Source organism: Ovis aries, chromosome 13 (genome assembly GCF_016772045.2).
Source record: "Ovis aries strain OAR_USU_Benz2616 breed Rambouillet chromosome 13, ARS-UI_Ramb_v3.0, whole genome shotgun sequence".
Taxonomy (NCBI): domain Eukaryota; kingdom Metazoa; phylum Chordata; class Mammalia; order Artiodactyla; family Bovidae; genus Ovis; species Ovis aries.
Window position 1 is genome coordinate 65,832,029 of NC_056066.1, and position 25,918 is coordinate 65,857,946.

Sequence of the window (25,918 nt, forward strand, 5' to 3'; positions counted from 1 at the left end):
TCTTGAGAGTCCCTTGGACTGCAAGGAGATCCAACCAGTCCATTCTGAAGGAGATCAGCCCTGGGATTTCTTGGGAAGGAATGATGCTAAAGCTGAAACTCCAGTACTTTGGCCACCTCATGAGAAGAGTTGACTCACTGGAAAAAACTCTGATGCTGGGAGGGATTGAGGGCAGGAGGAGAAGGGGACGACCGAGGATGAGATGGCTGGATGGCATCATGGACTCGATGGACATGAGTCTGAGTGAACTCCGGGAGATGGTGATGGACAGGGAGGCCTGGCGTGCTGTGATTCATGGGGTCGCAAAGAGTCGGACACGACTGAGTGACTGAAATGAACTGAACTGAGGACTCTCCAAACTCCAGAGACAGGAAGAACCCCAAAAGGAGCTAAACAGTTTCTTTCCCAGCTAGGATACACTGGGGCCCATTTTCCATGACTAGAATAAAAAAAAATTGCAGGGTAGCATTGCTATCACCCAAAGTTTCCTAGCTCCTCAGTGGCTGGGGTTCCATAAAAAACATATCCCCATGTTCTCTCAATTCAGTGGAGGTGCAGTGCTGGACATGTGGAGCAAAGAAGAAAGGCAAAGCGGCAAGACAGACCGCAGGCCGGGGGCTGGGGCAGGGGGTGGGGCTGGGGACAGGGCAAAGGGACGGGGCTGCCAGCACCTCTTTAAGCCGGTTCCCCCGAGCTCCGCTTCAGAAACAGCTTCTTTGTCGTGGATCTTTTCACTGCGGGTCTGTCATGGAAGAGAGACAGGAAAGGGTCAGTCTGGCCACAGTGTGGGAGCTGGCCCCAGCCCCTCTGCCTGAGGCTCCTCGTGTAGAGCAAGAGTATTGTTAGCACCGACCTAGAAGCCCATTGGTCAGTTTCTGGCTATAGTGCATCTAACCCCGCCCTCCATAGGTATGTGATCCAAGCTTGGCCAAACCATGGTCCAAGGGAGAACCCAAGAGAGTCTGTCTAGAACTTACTGCGATGTAATGGCAGCAACAAAGCAACCAGTAGCCACTGCTCAGTTGAAGGTGAAAGCAGTGACCTGAGGTCTTATTTGGGGTTTGCACCAAGACTTACACTAGTTTTCTGACCCGGCATCACCAGCCCTCTTGAGCCCCTAATGAAATCCTCTCCTACTTCAGTTCCCCAGAATTGGCTTTTGCTGCAACCAAATCTAATTCATGACACCCTCAGGCTGTTGAGCAAGGGCTTCATTGTTTCTTTACTCAGTGTGTTGCTATACGGACAGTGCCCCTGAAGTTCAGAAGCAAACTTCACTGATTAATCTCCACAAGCTGGGCTGGGCTAAGGCAGAAAATATGCTTTTTATTTCACCAGTGAGGCACCTGGGGCCCAAAGAGACAGAGTGACTTGCCCAGGATCACAAAGCTCTTTAAGAGGCCCTGTTTTAGAGAAAAGCATAATTAAAACAGAGAGACACCTAACCTTTCTCCCCAGGCATGGAAGGATGGAGCTGGCAAGGAGGGGACCTTCATAGGTCTTAAGGCTGGAATCATGAAGTAGAGACCTCAGGATTGAGGAGCCCAAGGGCGTGAGGGTATGTGACCTATGGGACACGATTAGCATCCTCCGGGTCACATTTCCCCCAAGTGAGGGATTTTGCAGTGTAACCAGGAGCCTGCCACCTCTCTCACCTCTTTCCAGCTGTTGTCCTGCTTCTCCAGATCTGAGTGCTTTAGGACCCAGGGGTCAGCAGCTTTCTGCAGCTGAACAAGAATAAAGAAGGTGGTCACGTACAGGCAAAGCTGGGGAGCAGGGCCCTGTTTTGTGCAGTGCCATTCCCCAGGCTCCACTCTGCAGCCCACATGACCCAGATCACGGGCTCGGAGCCACCTTTCGAATGGACAGCAGCTCTGAGCCAACAAAGTAGGTTTGGCAAATGATCATAAAACCAACCATTTATAGGCATCCTTATAAGTGTCATTATCTCAAATACAGTAATAGTTGTTATTACTATGTAAATTCATGCTGCAGTTCCTGGAACAGCTAGATCAGCTAAGCAGCAGCTGAATGACATTAAAGTGATGTCTCCACACTAGGTATGCTAAGCAGCAATTAAACTGAATGGCATGACTCTGCCCTCTGTTGTGAACAGCTCTCTATGAAAGAGGGAAAATTTAAATTATATATATACACACACACACACACACACACACATATATATATATATATATATAATGATTCCCTGGAGAAGGCAATGGCACCCCACTCCAGTACTCTTGCCTGGAAAATCCCAGGGACAGAGGAGCCTGGTAGGCTTCAGTCCATGGGGTTGCTGAGTCAGACACGACTGAGCAACTTCACTTTCACTTTTCATTTTCATGCATTGGAGAAGGAAATGGCAACCCACTCCAGTGGTCTTGCCTGGAGAATCCCAGGGACAGGGGGGCCTGGTGGGCTGCCATCTATGGGGTCGCACAGAGTCGGACACGACTGACGTGACTTAGCAGCAGCAGCAGCAGCATAGTATGATTCAATCAATGATAATAAAAATCTCTGAATGTAAATTTAAATAGCAAGAAAAGAAGGGAGTGGGTTGGAGTATGCTTTTGCAGTATTTGAGTCTTATATAAAGATGAAGTCCTGATTTATACAACTGAAATAATAAACAAAGGAAAACAGAGCTTGATAACCAAGGCGCGTGTTAACTGTAGTGGGGCTATGGTCAATGACTGTTTCTCCTATTTACCTCTTTTGGTCAGAGAACTTTAATTTTCATGAGGAACCAGCCTTGGTTCTTCCCTCTTGGTTCAAGACTTTTGGTAGTTTCTGGATATGGACATATGACTCACACCTGGCTGATCAGAGCCGTGGAGAAAAAGAAAACTTTCTTCCCATTGCAAATGCTAAGCTGTGAGGATGTGAACACAAAACTCAAAGAGGCCACATTGGAGGACAGCTTGCTTCGGAATAAAACACACGGAAAGCAAGCCTATGAGACCAGCAGGAAGGAAGACCTGGTTCCCACCGCGGTCTCTGAGTACACGGATCCAGCAGTACCTGGAGGAGTCTTCCCTCTGGTCTGTGCCCACAGCAACTCCCTGCTTGTGGCTTAAGGTGGCTGGGGCTGGGGCAGGCCTCACCTGGCTCAGGCGATTCTGCAGCTCCTTTAGCTGCTGCTCCACCTGCTGCTTCTCACCCTGAAGCCGCTCCACCAGCTGCAGCTTCTCCTGGGCCCAGTTGTGCTCGCTGACCTGCAGCTGCCGCGTCAGCTCCATGACCGCGCTGTAGGACTCGGCCAGGAGGTGCTGCTGCTCCTCCCGCTCCCTCTGCAGGGCTGCCTTCCAGTCAGGCCCCGTCCGATCCCCAGCCCCCTTTCCAGCCTTCAGCTCCATCTGGGGAAGGAAGAGCAAATTGGGTGGCTGGCACTGGGAGGCCCCTTGCTGTCCCCTCCCATGATCTTCCCTCCCAGGCACCAGCAGAGGGTAGGCAAAGGGAGGAGGGTCCTCTCCTCGGAGGAGGAGGAGTCGTCGCTGACCTCTTTAGTTAGAAGTAGTCTCTTCTCACAATCAAAGCTTGTGTGGCAGTTTCTACACACCAAGCTCCGTGCTAAGGGCTTTTCAGGCACTATGTGTATCCTCAAGAAAACTCAGCAAGATAACTACCATTTTTGATATTTTTACCAAGGGGGAAGAGGTTCAGAGAGGTTACTTTCCCCAGGTCACGTAGCTACAAAATGGCAGAGGTTCCTAGTTATTGCTTCTCATGGCATTTCATCAACACTTACCAGGGTTTATAGTTAGTGGGAGATATGCAGTCTAAACATAAACAAATGTGTGCAGGAATCACTCAAGAGTAACGGCTTTCCTGGTCCCAAGCTCGGGAGAGGAGGGAGCAGGAGGTAAAGATGCCATGTGGAATCGAGGCACCCCGCACCCCAGGCTGTGGTCAGATTCCCATGGGGGAGCGGCCCCTGCAATGGCTGGGGCTGTGGGGCAGTATGAACAGTGGACACTGTGGAAAGTGCAGATGGGAAGGGAGCTGTGAGATCTGCAGGGAAGGTTGGGAGGACAGACTGGTGGCACTGGGAAGCCAGCAGTTTGAGAATTGGGAAGAAGGGGGGATCACGGTCATGAGAAGTCAGGAGGGCAAAGGTTTGGGGAGTGAGGATCAGGTCTGCCATTTACTAGCTGGGTGATCTTGGAGAAGAAACTGAACTCCTCTGTGCCTGTCTTGTCACTTGCCCAACAAAGATAGTCGGTGTACCCACCTCCAAAGGGCCCATGATGCCTGGGAAGGCAGCCTGCAGCAGGGGCAGGGAGGAGGAAGCTGGGCAGTGCAGGCGGTATGGGGCTGGTGAGAGCACTCTGAGTGGGAGGAAGCCCACCCTCACACTTCTCAGACCACAGTAGAGGGCAGCTAACTTGCTGCCAGGCACACAGCAGAGACTAAATACCCAGGGCTCCTGGTTGAGGGTCCTTTGATTATTTGGCTTGTAGGGAGGGGAGTCCCCCACTTTGAGTGGATGGAGCAGAGAGTTAAGGGGATTTTACAAGGACAGCAAGCCACAGAAGTCTAAGTGTGAGGATGAAGATGCCGTCAGGCGCAGACAGGCATTTAAGTGTTCTGGCCTCGCCTGTGAGCCTGTGGTATGGGAAAGGTGCCCGTGATGCCCCCAGGCTCCTTTGCCAACCCCTCACCTGCCTTTCCTAGCCCAGAGACCCCCCGCCTCCACTGCTTCTGGTATCCTTGCTGTGTGATCTAGTCAAGACTCTTGCCTTTTCTGGGCCACAAAGCAAGTAAAGTGATTCCTATGCTTCTAGGAGCATGGCTTGGCCATCCTGTTTCCCAGTCTGACAGCTGAGACCTTGGCAGAGACAGGAACAAGGAGAGGGATGTCCCTGGCCGGTGAGACACTCACCAGGGCAGTATGGCTCTTGAGCTCCGCCCGCTCTGTTTCCCAGGTGGCCTTGGCCTTGGCAAACTGTTGCTGAAGCTCAGTCAGGCCACGGCGTTCATCCCGGAGCAGCCAGCATAGCTCCTTCAGCGTCACCTTCATGTCGGCCAGGGTCTTGATGTACTCATTGGGCTGCAGATGGGGGCAAGGTCTCAGTCAGGAACTTTCAGAGCAGCAAGGAGGGGAGGCTGGACTGGGAACTCATCCAGAGTTCAGTGTGGGACTCTACCAGGCCTCAGGCAAGTCCCACGACTGCTCTGGATCATCTCTTCATAAAACAGGCATAACAAGCCCAGCCCAGGCCCCTCCAAGGCTGACACACGCCCCAGCTTCACATAAACACAAAATTCTGTAGTTACACCAATTATTCAGCCTAAAGCTGAGCTCGGCTCTGGCTTCTCTGAGGCTCTGCAGCATCTAGGCCTGGGTCTTTCTCCCTGCTCAGCAACTGCATTCTCTGACCCACCAGGGGCCAGATGAGCAATCTGAATGCTGGAGTCTACCTATCTGACTTGGGCCTAATCTTGGGCACATGACCTGTTTCCCACCTATAACCCAGCTTAGTGTGGGTACCCCTGGGAGCCTGACCCCACTGCTCCACTACCCCCGCCTCGATTTGAAAGTTCCTGATCCTAGGCCACAAGGTCTTTCTTCATACAGCTCACTCCAGCCTGCTGTCCTTAACCCCACTATGAACATCCTAAGCTGCAGCCAGTCTCAGAATACCTTGCCGCACCTCTGCAAACACAGTTCTTTTGGTACAGAATGGCCTTTTCCTCATTCTTTATTAGGCAAGCTCCTATTCATCTTTCAAAACCTACCACCTAAAACCCCTTCTCTGTAATACCATCCCCTACACTCTGAACAGAATTAACTGCTCTCTTCCCTGTGACCCCACAATCCATCATCTGACCCTCTATCACTGCCCTGGAATGACTTATGTACCGCACAGTACTGAGCATCTGCGGCCAGTGACCAGGCAATGACCCTCTGTAGCTCTAGTCCCCGGTGTAGGGCTGCAGTCAGAAAAGCCGCAAGACATGATCACTAAACAGACAAAGGAACAAATGGACAGGACTGGAAATGGGCTGAGAATTCACCGTGTTTTGGGTCCAGCTGTCCCCTGTGCAGGTCTTGTTATCAGAATGCTGGGCATTCAATTCCTCTTCCTCCATTAGCAGGTACAGCTCCTTCATGCTATTTACCTATTTTTTAAAAAACAAACTGATCAGGGGGTGGCAGAGCATCACGCCTGAGGGTCTAACCCTCAGGGGGAGAGGATACAGCCTAGTGACTTAGATAAAAAGGGGGCTGAATAGACAGGCAGGAAGCAAATATGAGGACTTATGGACCAAAGGCACCCCAGCTAGGCACTGATTTCCCAAACTTTAACTTTTACTCCTAGGCACCATCCAGGCCAAGGAGCATAGCTAGAGAGTCAGGTCCTTCTGGCCCTCTCCCCTACCCCGCAACCATCTCTTCTGCCCCAAGGACCATGAGACATCCCTGAGAACTACTCAGAAATAGCTCTGTTATCCAAGGAGGCACAGTGATTGGATTAAAAGGGCCACAGCACCCTCTTAACTATAGATAAGGGCAACCAGAGGTTTGGGTAGACAGACGGGGGCCCTTCCTGGGGGCGGGGGTTGCTATTAATTGATTCTGGACAGGAGTCCAGAGTCACCCCAGGAGATCAGGGCTAGTTCAAGAGGGGAGAGAAGGAGAAGAGAGTGTTTATTTACTGTTCATTAATTCATTCATTTGACTTTTTTTTTTTTTTTTTAGCTGTGTCTGAGAGCATGTGGGATCTTAGTTCCCTGATCCAGGATCAAACCTGTGCCCCCTGTATTGACAGCATGAAGTTTTAACCACTGGACCACCAAGGAAGTCCCTTATTTGACACATATTTACTGAATATCTGCCATGCACCAGGTCCTTGTTCAAAGCTGGGGATATGTCAGTGAGTAAGACAGACCCTGGTCCCCTCGAGCCTTCATTCCAGTAGCAATAAAACAAACAGATATGTGAAATACATGAAATGTCATTAAGTATATGAAATATTCCATAATATTAAGTGCTATGAAGAAGAAGAGAACCATGAAAAGAGCTAGGATGTGCTCCACTGGTGGTCAAGGAAGCCTCAGGGAGGAGGTAGTATTCGGGCAAAGTTCTGAAGGAAGTAAAAGAATAAGTCATGTGAAGACCTGCAGGTTGAGAATTCCAGGGAACGACGACAGCAAATGCAAAGGCCATGAAGTGGGAACATGTCTGTCTGAGGAAGAGCAGGAGAGCCAGGAAGAAAGTGTGAGGTACGAGGACCAAGGCGGGTTGACCAGGTGTTGTAGGGACTTCTGCTTCTTCTCTGGGTGACGTGGGAGCCAGAGGAGGGCTGTGCTAAGGAGTGACACTGACCTGACTTCCAATTTTGTGAGATCACTCTGGCTGCTGTGTTAGGATACTTTATAGGGTAGAAACAGAGCTCCACAGCACCAGGGGGCACCATCCACATGGAGTACACGCAGCCTGGTGCCCGCCTGTTTTGAATAGAAGATGCTCGGTGGAAGGGTGCAAGGGCAACAGTGGGAAGACCAGTTAGGAGGCTGCAGTGATGATCCAAGCAAGAAGTGATGATGGTTCAGATGGGGGTGGTGACAGGGCTGGGCAGTGCGGCGCGGGCAGATTGGTAGGTTCTAGATAGATTCACACGTGCAGGAAAGGCCATGGAAGCCAAGTGCCTGGACAAGCTTTCCAAGGCAGCAGGCAAAGGTAAAAGGAGAGATACGGCCTGAGGGCTATAAACCCTGGCAACTGTGACCTTAAGGGGTCAGTTCAGGAAGAAAAGGAGGGTCCAGCCAAGGACACTGAGAAGGAGCAACCAGTGAGGTGGAAAGAAAACCAAGAGAATATGGTGTCCTGAAAACCAAATGAAGAAGTTCCCAGGGTCAGGGCACGCACTGGGAAGTATGTGCGGGTAGAACGGCCTATGTGAATAAACACCCAGTTCCATCCTTGGTCACCAGTATCTAAACACACAAACTTAAACAAATGTATTTATTTGCTTATTTCATTTTGGCTGTGCCGCGTCTTTGCTGCTGCATGCCGGCTTTCTCTAGCTGCAGTGAGCAGGGCCTATTCTCGAGTGGTGGTGCCTGGGTTTCTCACTGCCACGGCCTCTCTTGTTGAGGAGCCTAGGCTCTAGGGTGTGAGAGCTTCAGTGGTTGTGGCGCACAGGCTTAGCTGCCCTGTGGCATGTGGAATCTTCCTGGACCAGGGATCCCATGCCCTCTGCATTGGCAGGTGGATTCTTAACCACCGATCCCCAGGGCAGTCCAACAGGCAGACTTTATTATCTGTATACACAGGTGCGCAATTCTTTCTCTGAAATTCTTTGAGGCCAGGTGTGCTTGGAATTCAGAATTAATCAGGATTTGGAAAGATAATATGGTACCCACACTGTATATTATATAACAGCCCCGTCTGGAGTAACACCCTGTGCTCACCAACACCAGTATTTCCCCTTCAAACATGTGAATACTAATGAAATGGGATAAATAAAGGTTTTACTGCCAAATGAATATCAGGTTAACTTTTTCCATCTGAGTTAGACTCAACAAAACAGTTCTCAGAATTTCTGTATTTCAGAACTGAGGACCAGGAATCAAAGATCTTTATCTGTAGTAAAATGGGGGTAGTACTTGTTTCCAAATCATAGGGTATGTGTGGATATCTAATGGAATTATCCACTGAGAGCATTTGACACAGAGCCCAGGACACTGTAAATACTCAATATATGAGGGGTTATCATCCACATGAAGTGAAGTCGCTCAGTCATGTCCGACTCTTTGCGACCCCATGGACTGTAGCCTACCAGGCTCCTCTATCCATGGGATTTTCCAGGCAATAGTACTGGAGTGGATTGCCATTTCCTTCTCCAGGGGATCTTCCCGACCCAGGGATTGAACCCGGGTCTCCCACATTGTAGACAGGCGCTTTACCGTCTGAGCCACCAGGGAAGTCGTACAGTTTCACTTTTGCCTATGTGGACATATATGTTCTTTCAAAGTATGAATATGTATCGCTTGTTATTTGTACTCCTGGGCCCTGGGCCCATGCACCCGAGTGCGTGTGTGCTCAGCTGTGTCCAACTGTTTGCAACCCCATGCGCTGTAGCTCATCAGGCTCCTCTGTCCATGAAGTTTCCAAGAATACTGGAGTGGGTTGTCATTTCCTCCTCCAGACGATCTTCCCAATCCAGGGATGGAACCCGAGTCTCTTGCATCTCCTGCGTTGGCAGGTGGATTCTTCACGAACTGAGCCACCTGAGAAGCCCCTTATTCATATAGTTATATATGTTATAGTATATATGTCATAGTATATATATATAGTATCATATATATGTCATAGTTATATGTATTTTATTATGCATTTGCGTATATACATTTTTATACACTGGGCTTTATATCATATTTTATATGTGTGTATATATACATATATTTTACAATATGGGTGGTTATGTTTATTTCTTATTAATTATGTCTATTTCTAGCCATTCCCTTCTAGGGGATCTTCCTGACCCAAGGATTGAATTCGGGTCTCCTGCATTGCAAGCAGATTCTTTACTCTCTGAGCCACCACAGAAGCCCCTACACTTATTATTTATTTATTTATGTCTATTTCAGTAAGTACGTATGTTTCTATTTATTATAGGTATACATATCATTTCATTTTCTATGCTTATACCTTATTTTTCTCCTAAAGTAAGTTTCTGTTTCTCTTTGTTATTCCAGTCCATTGAAATGGCTAGAAAGATTTTCACCAAATAAAGAGAATTTGCTTGCAACAAACTGATTTAAAATACAGGCTATATGGCCTGTAGACAATTCTGGGGGCAAAACATCTCCCCTGTGAAAAACAGTGTAGAGGTTTCCCCAAAATTTTAAAATAGAACCCCTATATGATCTAGCAATCCCACTTATGGATACATATCCAAAGGAAATGAAATTCGGATCTCTGTGCGTTCACTGTGGCATTATTCACAATAGCCAAGATACAGAGACAGACAACCTAAGTGTCTGTCTATAAATGAAAGAGTAAAGCAAATGTGACATATGGACGCAAGGAAATATTACTCAGTCTTATAAAGGAAGGAAATCCTACTATCTGTGATAATGCAGATGAACCTGGAAGACATTATGCTAAGCAAAATCAGCTAGAGACACAAATACTACAAGATCTCACTTATATATGGAATCTGACAAACTCATATAAGCAGAGAGCAGAGTAGTGGTTGCCAGGGGCAGGCACAGGGAGGGATAAAGAGTTCATGGGTAAGAGTTTCAATTTTGTAAGACAGAGTTCTGAATGGTGGTGATGGTTGCACAAGAATGTGAATTAATGTCACTGAATTATAAACTTAAAAATGGTTAAAATTTATGTTATACATATTTTACTATAATTTAAGAAATAAATTAAAAAATATATAAAAAAACAAACCACACTGGGCTTCATCCAGAGGCTTGTGTGGGACTTCCAAACAGGAGGGGTGGTCCTGAAGCAGACAGTGGTTTCAAATAGTAGTACCCAGGGGTGGGAGGGAGGCTCAAGAGGGAGAGGGCATATGTATGCTTATACAGGATTCATGATGTTGTAAAGCAGAAACTAATACAATATGGTAAAGCAATTATATTCCAATAAGTAAATACATGGATAAGATTAAAAAAAAAATAATAGTACCCAGGTGTCACAAAGAGTGATGCTCAAGGGGCAGCCATGCTGGGCTTTCAAGGTGCTTCTCATAGGGGCACCTTTGGGTCAGACATTCCTGGACAAGGGCAGCAGGGAGCATGTCCACTGAAACTGGTCAGCAACTCTCTCTCGAGGCCCTTCAGGAGTAAGTGGGTGGCCTGTGAGAAGAATCATGAGCTCTGCTGGGGGTAGGGGAGGGAACGCTTGCTACAGATTCAGTTCTAACCACCATCCCCTGCTATTGGGACATTCAGGCTACTCTAGGGGACCCCAGCGAGGGGTACACTGGGGTGGCCACTAGTCTCCATTGACTGTGGAATGAGTAACTTGAATGAGAGAAGGGCAAAGCCTGGTCTAGACCAGAGGTACTCAAAAGGCCAGGTGAGCAGTGCCAACTCAGGTGGATGTGACAGGTATGACATCCTTACCTGTCCCCTTCTCCCAGTAATGTGAGCGTGCTGGCTGACTGTGACAGGAGGATGAGGATCTGAGGTCAAGGATCTGAGGTCAACCTGCAGCCTTCACAGGCTGCAGGACCAACGGGCCACGTGAGTCCTTCCCAGCCTTCACACATTCCCAAAGCCCCACTAGTCCTATTTCCTGCCACACCCAAATACTACCTGTACTATCAATGATGCTTTTAAGTCAACCTACTCCTTCTGGTTAAATAAATAAATGTAAAAAAAGAAAGGTGAGGGACTCCTCTGTTGGTCCAGTGACTTAAGACTTCAAGCTCTCAATGCAGGGGGCCCGGGTTCAAGCCCTGGTCAGGGAATTAGATCCCACATGTTGCAACTAAAGATACTGCATGCTACAACTAAGACTCAGCTCAGCCAAATAAATAAACATTTTTTAAATAAAATTAAAATTAAAAAGGAAGTTGATATTATTACTAAAAATGGAGAGTCACTGCCAATTACCATTGTCAAAGATAACATTAAAAATAAATTAGGGGCTTCCCTGTTATCTCAGTAGTAAAGAATCTGCCTGTCAATGCAGGAGACATGGGTTCAATCCCTGATCTGGGAGGATTCTGCATGCCTATTAAGCAAAAGCCAGACACAAAAGACTAGATGTCTTTATAAAGTTTTAGAACAGGTGAAATTAATCCACGGTGTTTATGAAGCCAGGACAGTGCTGACTGCTGGGATGGGCTTATCACCTGGGGAACTGAGGAATGTTCTGGGGCACTGGAAATGTGCTCATTGTAATCTGGGGGATGCTATACTGTGTATCTGTGGGGTGTGTACTATAAAACTTCATCAGCTGTACACGTAAGATGTGTGCATTTTACTGTATAAAAACATTTATATATCATATTTGCATAGAATGCAAAAGCAACAAAACTAGACCATTAAATTCACCCAGATACAGTTGCCAGCTGAAGACTCAGGCTTGTTAAAAAGGGAAACCAAGGAATACCAGAGAGGTGTTAAAGACCTACTGGCCCCCAAGGAGACTTCCTCCGGGCGAGTCTGGGACCAAGTCTTCACCACAGTACCCCCAGCACCTGCCACAGCACTCAGTGAAGAGCTGGCTCTCAACAAACTGATGCGAATGAGTGCATGAATGCAGGGATGGAAGCTGCAGGCTGATGGCTTGGATCTGAGTCCCAGGGCTGTGTTGACCCAGCTGGGTGCTCCTTCCCCTCCTCTCTCTTCCACCCCACTCCCACCCCAGTCCCAGTCCCAGGGGAACCATACCTCAAGGAAGTCATCCCCCTCGCTGGGCAAAACCTTGCCCTGCCGCCAGCGCTTGAGGAACCACCTGAGCTTCATGAAGAGCAGGAGGAAGTTGTGCTTGAACTGCTGGGACTCCTGCACCAACATGTTCTTCTCCTGGCTCCAGAATTTCTGCTCCAGCCTCCGCTGTAGGCTCAGACTCTGGAGCTCAAACTCGCGCCGTAGGAGCGCCCTCTGCTGGTCCTCCTTCAGCTGCAAGAGGGACCAGAGCGTGAGCCGCCCCGGTTGTCTTGGAGACCCCGATTCTTCCCATTCCAGACCTCAGATAAAGGCAGAAATTACATGTGGTGCCTAGTGGTGACCTTGCTGGGGATTCTGTCACTAGCAGTTCATTCTATTGAAACAGACACCTCCCTCTGCTACTCCAGGGAAAGGAAACTCATAAAAACAACAGCAACCACAGTAATCAGTGGAAGCGCTGGGATCTGAACCCGCTCTGTCTGATTATAAAAACACTGACTTTATCTAATGAGCCCAGGTGAGCTTCCCTGGTGGCTCAGATGGTAAAGAATCTGCCTGCAATGTAGAAGACCCAGGTTCATAGGCCTGGGTCAGGAAGATCCCCCTGGAGAAGGGAATGACTACCCACTCCAGTATTCTTGCCTGAAGAATCCCATGGACAGAGGAGCCTGGCAGGCTACAGTCCATGGGGTGGGAGAGAGTTGGAAAAGACTGAGCAACTAACACTTTCACTTTTTCACAATGAGCTCGTACTGGGCACCAGTGTTTCACATGGACTCTCACATTTAATGAGGCACCTGGGAGGGTGAGTGATGATGGCAGGGAGGGGTGACCCAACATGCAAAGCAAAGGCCATGCTTGGGGTGAGGAAGGCTGCTGACATGAATACCCTAGGACGCAACGAGGTATCATGGCTCAGAGGAAACCAATAACCTGGATTAGAATCCCAGCTCCACCTCGCCCTGCAAGTGGAGTCTTGGGCAAAGCACTTTGGCCCTCTGGGCATCAGTTTTTCCAGGTGTAAAAGGGGGACACCTCACAGGGGAAAACATGATTAAAGGACATGATGTATGGAAAGTGCATTGCAATCCTGACATAGAGTAAGGGCTTCATAAATGATTTCTACTAGCAGAACTACCATCTTGATTACCAACTAGGGTAATGGACTTTCTAATACAGAACTTCAGCTCTGAGGGGGGCAATATTTCATAGATGGGACACGGAGGCCCCAAGAGAGAGGATGGGCCTCAGGTCACACAGTCCATGACAAGCCCAGGATTCCAGCCCAGCACAGTTAATGCATAAGCACCAGTGCAGCACGCGTGCAAAGACACAGGCTGCCCTTCACATGCTTGCCTCTGAAAACCCAAGGACCGCCAGGGTCTCCGCCCTCAGTTCAGGGAAGAGAGGCTGCAGTAGGTGCGGGATAGGACCCCACCCACCTGCACCATTTTCTGATTGAAGCTTTCGGCCTCCTCCTTCCGGAGCTGCCGCTCCTGGGAGAGCTGCTCTTGCAGGCCCCGGAGGCTGTCGTGGGCCTCGGCCAGCACCAGCTGCAGCTCCTTGATCTGGGGTTGAGATGAGGGACACAGATGAGGAGCAGGGAGAGAGCAGAAGGATAGGAACCGGAGTCAAAGGATGACAGTCAGAGGGGAGCAAGACAGCAGGAAGTCAGACCCAAGCTATCCTTCACGTATACTCCAGGCATGATGGCAGGTCCCTACTTCAGTGGGTTGTCATGACGATGAAATGAAACAGTGCACATCAAATCTAGCTATTATTAGAATTTTAACTTGATACTTCCTGGCGAAAATTTATTTGAAGAAAATAATATACGATGAAAACTAAGTGTATTCACAAAAATGTTCCTCTCATTGTTTATAACTGTAATAATTTACAAACAGCTTAGGTAAGTCAGGGATCAAACATATGTGTTTAATGGGTCTATGTATATGTAAAAATCCATTCAACTGTACTCTTAAGGATAGTGCCCTTGGTAATTCTCTGGTGGTCCAGTGGTTAGGACAACGTGCTTTCACTGCCGAAGGTGCAGGTCAGGGAACTAAGATCCCACAAGCTGAGAGGTGTGGCCAAAAAAACAAAAAGGATAGTGCCCTTTACTATACGTATATTTTTATGCTATATTTCAATAACAAGTTAAGCAAACTAAACATTCACAGTAGTTAACTATGTGTTAATCTTGTGATCTTGATTTTCTTTTTCCATCCTTATGCTATGCTACTTAGGGATTCTGTTATAATTATTTGCTGTTTATAAGGTAAGAAACTCCTATGAAAAAGACAATAAAACTACATTTTCAGGGGAAATTCTGTTTATAAGGATTTGGAGCTAAACAGGCAAAACAAATCTATCTGGTTAGAAGTCAGGATGTGACTAAATGGGGACTAGCAGGGAAGCTTCCAGGGACAGGTCATGGGTTATTCATTGATCTGCTTGCTGATTACATAGGAGTGTTCAGTTTATGAAAATTACTTGAGGGACTTTCCAGGTGGTCCCTAGGTTAAGACTCTGCACTCCCAATGCAGAGGGCCCGGGTTCTGAGGTCCGTAGCCTAGACTTTGTGCTCTGCAACAAGAGAAGCCACCGCAAGGAGAAGCCTGCGCACTGCAAGGAAGAGTAGCCCCTGCTTGCTGCAACGAGAGAAAGCCGGCAGCAACGAAGCGCAGCCAAAAATAAATTTTAAAAAACCAAAACTTCCTCAGATGAGTTTATAAACTTCCTGACATCAGGTCCTGAGAATGGCCCAAACTTCCTTGTTTCTCATCCAGCCCTTGTTGCCAGGAAGCGTGGAACCAAAGGAAACACTCAGAATCCATATCAACACCGGCTAAGATTCTCCACAGGTCACTCTGTTCTTGAGTCACCTCAGCCACTCTCCTCCTACCCCTCGCCCCTGCTTCCGTGGGCCCAGGCCCACCTCAGAGGCGTAGGAATCATTGTCTTCAGCTCGGTAAGGTCTGAAGCTCCGGCTAGGGTCAGATTTGGAGTCCAGGTCGCTGGTGTGGAAGGCCTCTCGTATCCTGGGCTCCCATTCTGGCAGGTCCCTGAGGTCAGGAGGCTGCACCTAGAGGCCCAAGCAGAAGAAGCTAAAAGTGGCCCTGGGGAGGGGCATATGGGGGTGCCAGAAACAGCGCCACTCCAGGTCCCAGGCTCTGTGGGAGCCTCTGACCGGGCACCTGAGGGCAGGGACCTAAGTGGACTCACCTCCGGTGATTGGCAGACTGCAACTTCTCCATGAATTTTTTCTTTTAATGAATTAACTTTATTTGACTGTGTCAGGTCTTAGGGGCTTCCCAGGTGGCGCTTGGCAGAATACAGGAGATAAAAGAGACTCAGGTGGGAAAGATCCCCTGGAGGAAGGCATGGCAACCCACTCCAGTATGCTTGCCTGGAGAAGCCCATGGACAGAGGAGCCTGTATCTATCAATGGTCAATGACTAAAGGAACTGTGGTATAGTCACTCCATGAGGTCATACCCGGTCAGGAGAATACTCGGAACTACTTCTACCTGAGACAGCAAACTTAATGGTGAGTGAAAGAAGTCAGGCACAGGTGAGTGTGTTCTGTGTGATTCAACTTATGCAAAGTTCAAAGACAGAACTGAATTGAGAGAAGGGTTACCCTTGGGAGTGGGGACAGTGGCTAAAAGGGGACCTGTGGAGGGGCTGCTGGGGTTCTTGTCATCTCGATAATGACATGGGTGTGCTCACCTTGGGAAAATTCATTAAGCTGTCCATTTGTGTTTTGTGTGCTTCTCTGTATGATATGGTTCAGTAAAAGGTTTATATATGTGTGTGTGTGTGTGTATATACACAAATATATAAAAAGTTACGGGGGAGTTCCCGGTGGTCCAGTGGTTAAGGGGCTTCCCAGTGGTGCTAGTGGTGAAGAACCAGCCTGCCAATGCAGGAGACTTAGAGGCCAGTTCGATTCCTGGGTTGGGAAGATGCCCTGGAGGAGGCCCTGGCAACCCACTCCAGTATTCTTGCCTGGAGAATCCCAGGGACAGAGGAGCCTGGCGGGCCACAGTCCATGGGGTTGCACAGGGTCGGGCATGACTGAAGCGACTTAGCACAGCACAGCCAGTGGTTAAGACTTTGCACGCATCCATTGCAGGGGGCGTGGGTTCGATCTCTGATCAGAGAAGTTTTGCCTGCTGCACAGTGCGGCCGGGTGGGGGGGGGGGGGGGGGGGGGGAAGCAATAGGGCCCTTGATTGGGACCTCTTACCTGGAAGTCTGAGCCAAGGTCTTTGGCCAGAAGAATCTCCTTGGAGGGACCCTGGGAGCTCAAGGCAGGCAGTGTGGAGAAGGGCTCCGGAGGCTCCTTGACGGGGCCCCCGAGCACCGAGTCCGCCTTCCTCGTGAAGGCGTTGAGCTCTTGCTGGAACAGGCTCAGCCGCACCAGGAGAGCGTGCATCAGCTTGGCGTCCCTGGGGCCCTCGCTGTTGTTGTCTGGGGCCTCAAGCAGCCGGAAGTCGACGCACTCGTTGTCCAGATAGGGGCGCAGGCCGGCAGAGAAGCCGTTGGCGTCGGCCACCAGGACGTCGATGGCCTTGCTGACCAGGACGGCCTGCTCCCGCAGCCCCGGCAGGGCCTCGGCCTCCCGGGCCCGGCAGAGCCGAGTGGCCGTGGGCCCCGGGGCCTCGGCCAGGGAAGCTGGCACGCACTGGGCGGAGTCGCCAGCCTCGGCGTCCGTCTCCAGCATGGGCCGCGTGCTCTGGCAGGAGGCCAGGTCACACCGCTGGAGGTTGGAGAGGAGCACGCGGTTCTCATACTGCAGCTTCTTGACCTTGCCGCTAAGTTCGCCGATCTGCAGCTTGGCGGCCGCCAGCTCCTCCTGCGAGGGCTCGCTGAGCACCGAGCAGCTGTCCTCCGACAGCGTCACGTCCAGCTCGTGCTCCGAGCGGTACTTGGCCAGCTCGCTCAGCAGCAGCTTGTTCTGATCCTCCAGTTCGGCGGAGGAGCGCCGCAGCAGCTCGGCTTCCTCCTCCACGAACTGCAGGTGTCGACGCAGCTCGGCTAGGCTCTCCCCGCACTCGCCACCGCCCAGCGCGGAGAAGGCCAGGCGGGCCTCTGGGCCCCCGCAGCCGCCGCCGTGATCCTTCATGTCGTCCATCTCGGCCCGCAGGCCGCGGTTCTCCACCTCCAGCTCCACGATGCGGCGGCTCAGCAGGTTGGCTTCCTCCTCCACCAGCTTCAGATGCACCTTGAGCTCCGTCTCCCGCGAGTGGGGGGCATCCGCCAGCTCCTCCGCCGACAGGGCGCCGTCTAGGTCCCCGTAGAGCGAGCGGTACTTGAGCAGCTCCTCCTTCATGCCGTCGTTCTCCTTGGCCAGCTTGGTGAGCTTCTTGCACATGAGCGCCGACTCTTCCTTCGCAAAGTGCAGCTGGCACTTCAGGTCCGCGCTGTCCTCCTGGGGCCGGAGGGGGAACAGGGAACAGGCAGGAGCCAGGAAAGTTAGTGCTGGGAGGCTCAGCCACACCGTTTCGGGGAACTCTAACTACTGGGTGTTGGGAACAGAGTCTTGACGCTTAAGCACTGGGGGTCCAGAGGGGAGGCAGAGAGGTGGGCGCAGTACACAAATGGGGCACACATATAGCAGCCTGAGGAATCCAGGAGGGCTTCCTGGAGTAAGTGACATTCTGTCAGGGTGACTGTTGCTGCTAGTACTACTACCATTGCTACTGCAGTTTTCTCATCTGTAAAATGGGGCAATAACACTGCCCCCAACAGACCATGAAGAAAATGAAAGGAGACAATACAGAAAAAGTGCCTGACACCCTGATCATCCAGAACCACTCGAGACTAACTGTATTCTGTGCCTGACCTGTGCTACAGACAGCACTATACAGAGCAGACCATGTGAGAACCATGGGTTCAGGGTGTAGTTTGGAGAAGTAAAGCTGGCATCAAAGCGAAGAAAATGAACAAGGGGAGGACGGAGTAGAAACAGGGGAGGGGTGGACACCTCTGGGGACTCCTCGGGCCACTTGTTAAGCCAGGGGCCTTCAGACTAAAACCTGCCGCTTGGGTTATGCCGCCTGCGGCTGTGGAGGCTGACCAGAAGTACCTGCACTGAAGGCTTCTTGTCGGTCTTCCCCAGGGAGCGCGTTCCTCTTTTCTTCAAGGAGTGCTGGATGAGGATTAAAAATAAATTGAGCTGAAAGCTCACAAGGGTGATGCTCATCCAAGAGCAGTCACAGCAGCCAGGGTTCCGCTGAGAACCCTCCCCTCCCCTCCCCAGCCAGCCCAGCCCAGCCATGGCCAGCCTCGAGCAGCGCCAACTGCTGAGTTAGAGGAGCCTTAAGACCACCCAGTGACTGCAAACGGAGAGCCAGGTTCACCTGCCCAGGGTTCCTCCCCTCTCTCCCACCCCGGAATTGTGATCTAATTGGCTTGAGCCCAAGACCTGGAAAATCTGGGTTTCCATTCTTGTTTGTCTTTCATTCATTCACCAAAGACTCCCTGAGCACCCATCATGTGCCAGGCAGAGTAAGGGGACAGATAGGGTACCCAGGGGGATATTGGAGTGTTATGCCCAGATCTTCCCCTTAGTACTAGAACATTCCTCTAGTCCCCCTTCCAGCGATGGTCACTGGCTGAGGGCAACCACCTCATCCAAGGTCTTGTGCCCTCCCTGTGGGGGCGAGGGGGCAATGGGGGGGAAGCCACATTCAATGACTAGTCCATGCCCTCTTCCCACACCAGCTCCAGAGCTCCCCACGGGATCAGCTGAGGCCACGAGTATGAATGCTCTCCAACTCAGCTTCTCCTGCTGCCTCCATCTCTGATGGCGTTATTCCAGGAGGACACTTCCATAAGCCTCTGCATGCAAATCTCCATCTCAGGGGGAATCCTGAGCTCAAGGAACTGGCATTGTAGTGAGAACTTTAATTCAGAGTGGATATTAATAAACAGTAATATTTCTCTTACATTAGATGAAATAAGTCAGACAGGGAAAGACAAATACTATACGATATCACTTTTACATGGAACTCTAGGTGGCTTCCCTGGTGGCTCAGATGGTAAAGAAGCTGCCTGCAATGTGGCAGACCAGGCTGTCATCCCTGGGTCAGGAAGATCCCCTGGAGAAGGGAACGGTAACCTGCTCCAGTTTTGCCTGGAGAATTCCATGGAAAGAGAAGCCTGGCTACAGTCCATGGGGTCGCAAACAGTCGGACACAACTGAGCAACTAACACACATTAATAAACAAAATGAATATGGTAAAACAAATCATAATTATATAAGAGGCTTAGAAATGATGGGGAACTGATTATTTTTTTTACAATGTAAATGGTAGGTTTTCGTGCAGATTAAAGCAAAGTAAGGCTCTGATAATCATCATGATTCAAAAACACAGAAGCAGGGATTTTCCTGGTGGTCCAGTGGTTAAGACTCCATGCTCCCAGTGCAGGGGGCAAGGGTTCTATCCCTGGTTGGGGGAACTAGGATCTTACAGGCTGCGCAATGAGGCAAAAAAAAAAAAAAAAAAAAACACACACACACAAAAATACACAAGCAATAGGGGAAGAAATTGATACATTTGATTAGATAAGCAAATTCTACCCGGGGCAAAGAAATGCTCTAAGAAAAGTAAAAATATAAATGACTGGGAAAAAATATTTGTAGTGTATGACAGACAAATGGTTAATATCCTAAATATATAAAAAGAGTCACAAGATAAAGTCCAACAAACCTACAGAGAAATGAGCTAGAGAAGAAAACCAGTTCACAGGCAAAGAAGGGTAAATGGCTCCAACCATAGGGAGATGCTCACCCTATTCATGGAAGAGAAATGCAAATTAAAACTACACTGAGATACAATTTCTCACCTATCAGATTGGCAAAAATCCAAACATCTGACAACACATTCTATTGATGAAGCGATGGAAAAACAGGAACACTCAATATCAGTGGCAAGAACGCAAAATGGCACAAGTTCTATAGAGGGGAATTTGAGGAATTGTTACAATCATCTTTTCTGAAGTTTCTCAGCGTTTAAAAAAGTCACTCAAAGGCATGAGTCCACTGAACACGTCTTCCCTTGAGAGAAGTGAGTATTTCACTTAGTGGAGTATAAAACCACTTTTGGGTTGCATTTGACTTTTTAAGTCGGGCAGGTAATCTCTGTGCATGCTTCCAAGTAGTTTGAATACATGTGCTTCCTGTCCGCCACCTCTCACACCCCACCCCTGGAGGTGAGAACCTTCTCTTTACTGAAGGCAAGAGAAAGGTCCCACAGCAAAACCAGAGCTGACCTGGGACCAGTTCTGGACAGAACTCTTGTTCTAGCTCCAAAAACCTGGAAAGAGAAAATGTACCTTCTTCAACAGAAACCAGAGTGGACTCAGCACAGTGGCTCTCAACCTGGGGGCAAATCAGAATTACCTAGGGGAAATTTTAAAAAGTGATACCCAAGATCCCAGCCCCAGAGATTCCCACATCATTGGTCTGAGTAGGTCCCAGGCATCAGTATTTTTAAATAGCTTCCCAGGTGATTCTAATGTGCAGCTAAGGTTAGAACTACAGAGCTAAGGAGGAAGATGAACCCGAGATAGGCTCTTAAGTTTATCTTAGAGCCCAATCAAATCCTAAAGAGACCTTTTGAAATGTAAATGAGGCAGGAAGGCAGAGGCTGATATTTCAGACGCTGGGTCCCAAGAGCAGGAAGGCAGTATTTGAGAAGGGCTGATGGGGGAATCTTTCAAAAGCTAGGAGGTAAGAGTAGGGAAGGCGGTGAGGGTCACCAAACAAGTCTTTCCACCAAAGAGCTCCTCCCACAAAAGAGATCTGGGAAGGGGATGCTCAGAGAGAGACCCCCTCCCGCAGTGGTGAGGTGGGGGCTCTGGAGTCAAGTGGTCAGGGTTGCAGATCTGGGCCTGCCTATCACAAGCGTATTGGGCTTCCCTGGTAGCTCAGATAGGAAAGAATCTGCCTGCAATGCGGGAGACCCGGGTTTGGTCCCTGCGTCAGGAAGATCCCCTGGAGAAGGAAATGGCCACCCACTCCAGTGTTCTTGCCTGGAAAATCCCATGGACAGAGGAGCCTGGCGGGCTATAGTCCATGGGGTCGCAAAGAGTCGGACAGAACTGAGCATAAAACACTTTCACTTTCACATCACAAGCTGATGGGTGGGTGCGGGAACTCAGGTGGGACGCCTGGGTGAACCACTTCCTCTCCCAGAAACTCCACTCCATCATCTACAAAACTGAGCTACAGATTAAATGACTACTGCAGACTTCTTGGAGGAAGGGAGCCAGGGGTTCCCGGAGGCACTGAGAGGTCCCAGCCATCACATATAAAGGACTGAGATGATATAAAACCTAAAGTCATTAAAAAGGGCAGTGGGAGAGTGAAATTCACTGACATGATAAACTCTGAGACAGAAGGAAGGAAACTGTAAAACAAAACCTGCAACATAAATGTCCACCAACTGATGAATGGATAATAAAACATGGAATATCCGCCCGGGGGAATATTAGTCAGCCATGGGAAAGAATGAAGTCTTGATTGATGTTACAACACGCTTGAAACACTGTGCTGAGTGAAGGAAGCCTGTCACAAGAGGACACATCGCATATGATTCCATTTACAGAATGGAAGTCCAGAAGACGCAAATCCACAAAGGCCAAAAGTAGATTCGTGGTTGCCAGGGAGGGAGAGGGAGTGGGGAGTGACTTGATGGCTTGAGGTTTCTTTCCAGGGCGATGAAGATGTTCTGGAATTAGCCGTGATGGCTGTGCAACTCTGAGTACTCTAAAAACCACTGAACTCTACCCTTTTAAAAAGACAACCTTTATGGTAAATGAATTATATCTCAAGAAAGCTGTTATTTAAGACAACCTAGAGGGGGACATTGGAGAAGGAAATGGCAACCCACGCCAGTGTTCTTGCCTGGAGAATCCCAGGGACGGGGGAGCCTGGTGGGTTGCCGTCTCTGGGGGTCGCACAGAGTCGGACACGACTGAAGCGACTTAGCAGCAGCAGCAGCAGAGGCGGGCTTCCCTGATGGCTCAGTGGATAAGAACCCACCTCCCTATGCAGGAGACACAGGTTTGATCCCTGATCTGGGAAGATCCCACAAGCCGTGGGGCAACGAAGTGGCTGCACCAGAACCATCGAGGCTGGGCTCTACAGCCGAGGAGCTGCAACTACGGAGCCCACATGCCGCAGCTGCTGAAGCCCGCACACACTAGAGCCTGTGCTCTGCAACAAGAGAAGCCGCTGGAATGAGAAGCCCACGCACCACAACTAGAGAGGAGCCCCCGCTTGCCACAACTAGAGCAAAGCCCAAGTGCCAACAAAGACCCAGCACAGCCAAAAATAAATACAGAAATAAAATTATTTTTAAAAAACTAGAACGTGTTACCATCTTTATAAAAACAAGACTCGTGTGTGTGTGCATGTGGGTATACATGTGTGCGTGTGCCTGGTGGGGGGATATGATTTAAAGAATATACACCCAGCTGAAAACAAGGAGAGTACAGAGAAGCTGCACTTTTCACCTTTCTTCCCCCACGTGTTTTTGAGAGGAGCGAAGACATAGTCCACCAGAGTTTTCTCTTTAAAGGTTTTTAAAAATTACATAATTTTTTTAAAGTAAATTAATACATAAAGCTATATTCTCACTGTAAACCTATACTATGCTGACAAAGCAGGAGTCCCCCTGTTTATACCTCCACCCATTCTCCTGAGGGTGACCACGGCCAAAGGTTGGCTGGAGCTCCTTCTAGACCTCTGGCTCTGTGTTTAAAATACTGAAATAGATGGTGTTCTTTTAGACTTTCTTTCCTTCCTATGTTTACTTGGCTCTGTGATCTTTGATTTTTATAATGAGCACCTTAAGCAGAAGAAAACCCCCAAACATCCAGCATTTAAAAAGACAGCCTGTGTTCATGCTACATTATCATGTATGTTACAGAAACTGTGCTTATAACATAATCCCATCTTTATTTTGAAAAGTACATACAGAAAAAACTATACACTGGAAAGCACAGAGAAAGGCCTGAAAAGGCACAAACTAAAACAAATCATGGGTTAGGCTGAATGAGGCATCGAATTGAGGGAAGTGGTTAGGGGAAGCTTTCTTCTTTTATATATGGTTTTTATCATTTCTTGTATTTTGAAGAGCATACTCACATTCATTTAACTTCAAAAAAATCCAAAAGGGAATACAGTTCAGTTCACTTTAGCTGCTCAGTCGTGTCCGACTCTTTGCAACCCCATGGACCGTAGTACGCCAGGCCTCCCATCACCAACTCTCGGAGTTTCCTCAAACTCATATCCATTGAGTCGGTAATGCCATCCTCTGTCGTCCCCTCCTCTTCCCGCCTTCGATCTTTCCCAGCATCAGGGAATACAGTGAACCCATTAACCGGCTGTTTCACCCCAGGCAACCAAGGCAACCAGAGTCTGCCGTGTCCAGCCTTAGAGGTATGCTAGGCATGCATTTATGCGTTTTTGTAATGAAATTTTTGTTTCACTGACCTTGTATTACTTTTCTAGTCAAAACAAATGCATATGTACATTTCAATATGTGTGCACACACATAGAAAAACATACGGGAAATACAACAGACTGGAAAGAACTCCGACCCAAATAGTAATCTGGTAATTACTCAGAGGAATTCCCTCTGAATAGTGGGCTACAGGTGAAACTTTTTCTCCTTATGGCTTCCTTGTATTTTGTAGTCTTTCTCTACTAAGCATATGTTAACTGTCAGGTGGAAGGAGAAAGTTACAGTAAAGGGTTTTATTTTGTTGTTTTTTTTAACGTACTTTCCCCGAGGAAAGTCATGAATGCCTTTTCAATAGGCAGAGGGGGAGCTCTGAGTGCCCACCAGAAAGGGAGGGCAAGACTTCCCTGGTGGTCCAGTGGCTAAGATTCCAGGTTCCCAATGCAGGGGGCCCGGGTTCAATCCCTGGTCAGGGAACTAGATCCCACAAGCCACAGGTAAAGATCCCACATGCTGCAACTTAGACCCAGTGCAGCCAAATAAATAAAAATAATTTTTTTTAAAAAAGAAAGAAAGTGCAGGCGGTGGGCAGAGAAGAGGGGCTGAAGCAGGAAACCTTTTCAGGACCAGAGTGGCTCCAGTCTTTTCTGGACGGAACGGACCTTGCCCCAACCCCATCTCAGCCACGTGGGCTCCCACAGTGCTCTGAGGCTCTGGAGGGAAAACAAGGCAGGCTCACAGAGCACAAAGACCTTCCTCCCCTCTGCAAGGCAGCAGCTGGTCAGGCGGGACTCCCTCCAGGGAGCCAGGGCCGTCAGAGCCCCTTTGTGGAGCCCCCGGGGGCAGACATTCTGTTCCTGAGCCTTGGAGGGTGGGATGGGGCGGGACGGGGCAGGACAACGCCTGAGCACCCACAGGAATGCCAGTCACATTACCGGACCCCAAGGGCACACTCCTTGGCTGGCAAGCAGCAGGGGGCTTCCCCACCCACAGAGCAACGCACAAGGCTGCCTCTGGGCAGCCAGGGTGGCGCCTCTAAGCATCGTTGGTCTTACGGCTCCTAGTAGCAGCAGGAGCTCTGTCCCCACTTGCCCTTCTCTCCCTTCTTGGGGAGACCAGGATGGTGCCCGCGCCCCTCAGCCTGCCCTGGAGAGGCTGCCGAACACAACTGCAGCAGCCCCCTGCCTGCTAACACCCTCCATCCTGCCAGGAAACAAAGACCAACCTTCAAGGAATAAAATGAGCCTTCTGCCAAAACAGTTGGGTAGATTTTCACCCAGTTTAGAGGGGATGTTTGGAAAGGTCTCCTGAAAACACAGACTGTGCTGTGTGGATGAAATTTCCTCCGGAGTGGTGGTGGTGGTGGTGGAGGGGGATCTGGGTTAGGGTGCATCTCAAAGACTGAGGCATTCTTGGCTGAAGAAGCTAGAGAGTGGGTGTGGTTCCTGGCTGGGGGAGACCACTGGGGAGGAGGAAACAGAGAGTGGTTTGACAAGGGTCCCAGATCAAATCACTGGGACAGATGCCGCCAACTGCAAGCGCAGTCTTGCAACTTAACTGCTCCTTCTGTGGGCAACTGGCAGCCTGATATGGAGAGCTTCTTGCTAGAGGCAGCAGAAGCATATTTACTTATGACTTATTTTTTAAATTTTATGTTTTGGCTACGCCTTGTGGCCTGTGGGATTGTAGCTTCCTGACCAGGGATCAAACCTGCACCCCTGCATTGGAAGTGGAGAACTAACCACTGGATTGCCAGGCATGTGCCAGAAGCATAGTTATTAGATTAAGGGAAATACTTCTTTGGGACCACAGCCACCATAGAGGTTGTCAGGGTGCTGATGCAATACCAACAACCAGCATTGATCAAGTCCTTACCTGCTTTGTCTTGATCAGTTCTCACAAATACCTCTAAGAAGCAGGGATTCATAGCCCCATTTTATAAATGAACAAACTGAGCACTAGAAAGGTTACACGATTTGCCCAGTGCTACAGTTACTTGCCAATAAGTGGCAAAGCCAGGATTCAAACCCAGGCCCATGTGACTCCAAGTTCAAGTTTGTCCTGCAGCACACAG

At 49.3% G+C, this 25,918-nt stretch overlaps 1 protein-coding gene across 3 annotated transcripts in view; it reads right to left on the reverse strand.

Moving 5' to 3' along the window:
• Positions 1–25,918, reverse strand: part of MTCL2 (microtubule crosslinking factor 2) — a 74,945-nt gene that overhangs the window by 15,652 nt on the left and 33,375 nt on the right. For 2 of the 3 annotated variants that reach the window (XM_027977169.3, XM_015099866.4), the window contains exons 4-13: positions 18,459–18,521; positions 16,617–17,801; positions 15,305–15,451; positions 13,809–13,934; positions 12,367–12,597; positions 6,019–6,123; positions 4,883–5,050; positions 3,105–3,356; positions 1,656–1,727; positions 672–742 (exon numbers count right to left, since the gene is read on the reverse strand). In XM_027977169.3, coding sequence (XP_027832970.1) covers positions 672–742; positions 1,656–1,727; positions 3,105–3,356; positions 4,883–5,050; positions 6,019–6,123; positions 12,367–12,597; positions 13,809–13,934; positions 15,305–15,451; positions 16,617–17,801; positions 18,459–18,521 — 2,420 coding nt within the window. The remainder of the gene's footprint in view (positions 1–671; positions 743–1,655; positions 1,728–3,104; positions 3,357–4,882; positions 5,051–6,018; positions 6,124–12,366; positions 12,598–13,808; positions 13,935–15,304; positions 15,452–16,616; positions 17,802–18,458; positions 18,522–25,918) is intronic. The other variant, XM_027977170.3, reaches the window with a different exon arrangement.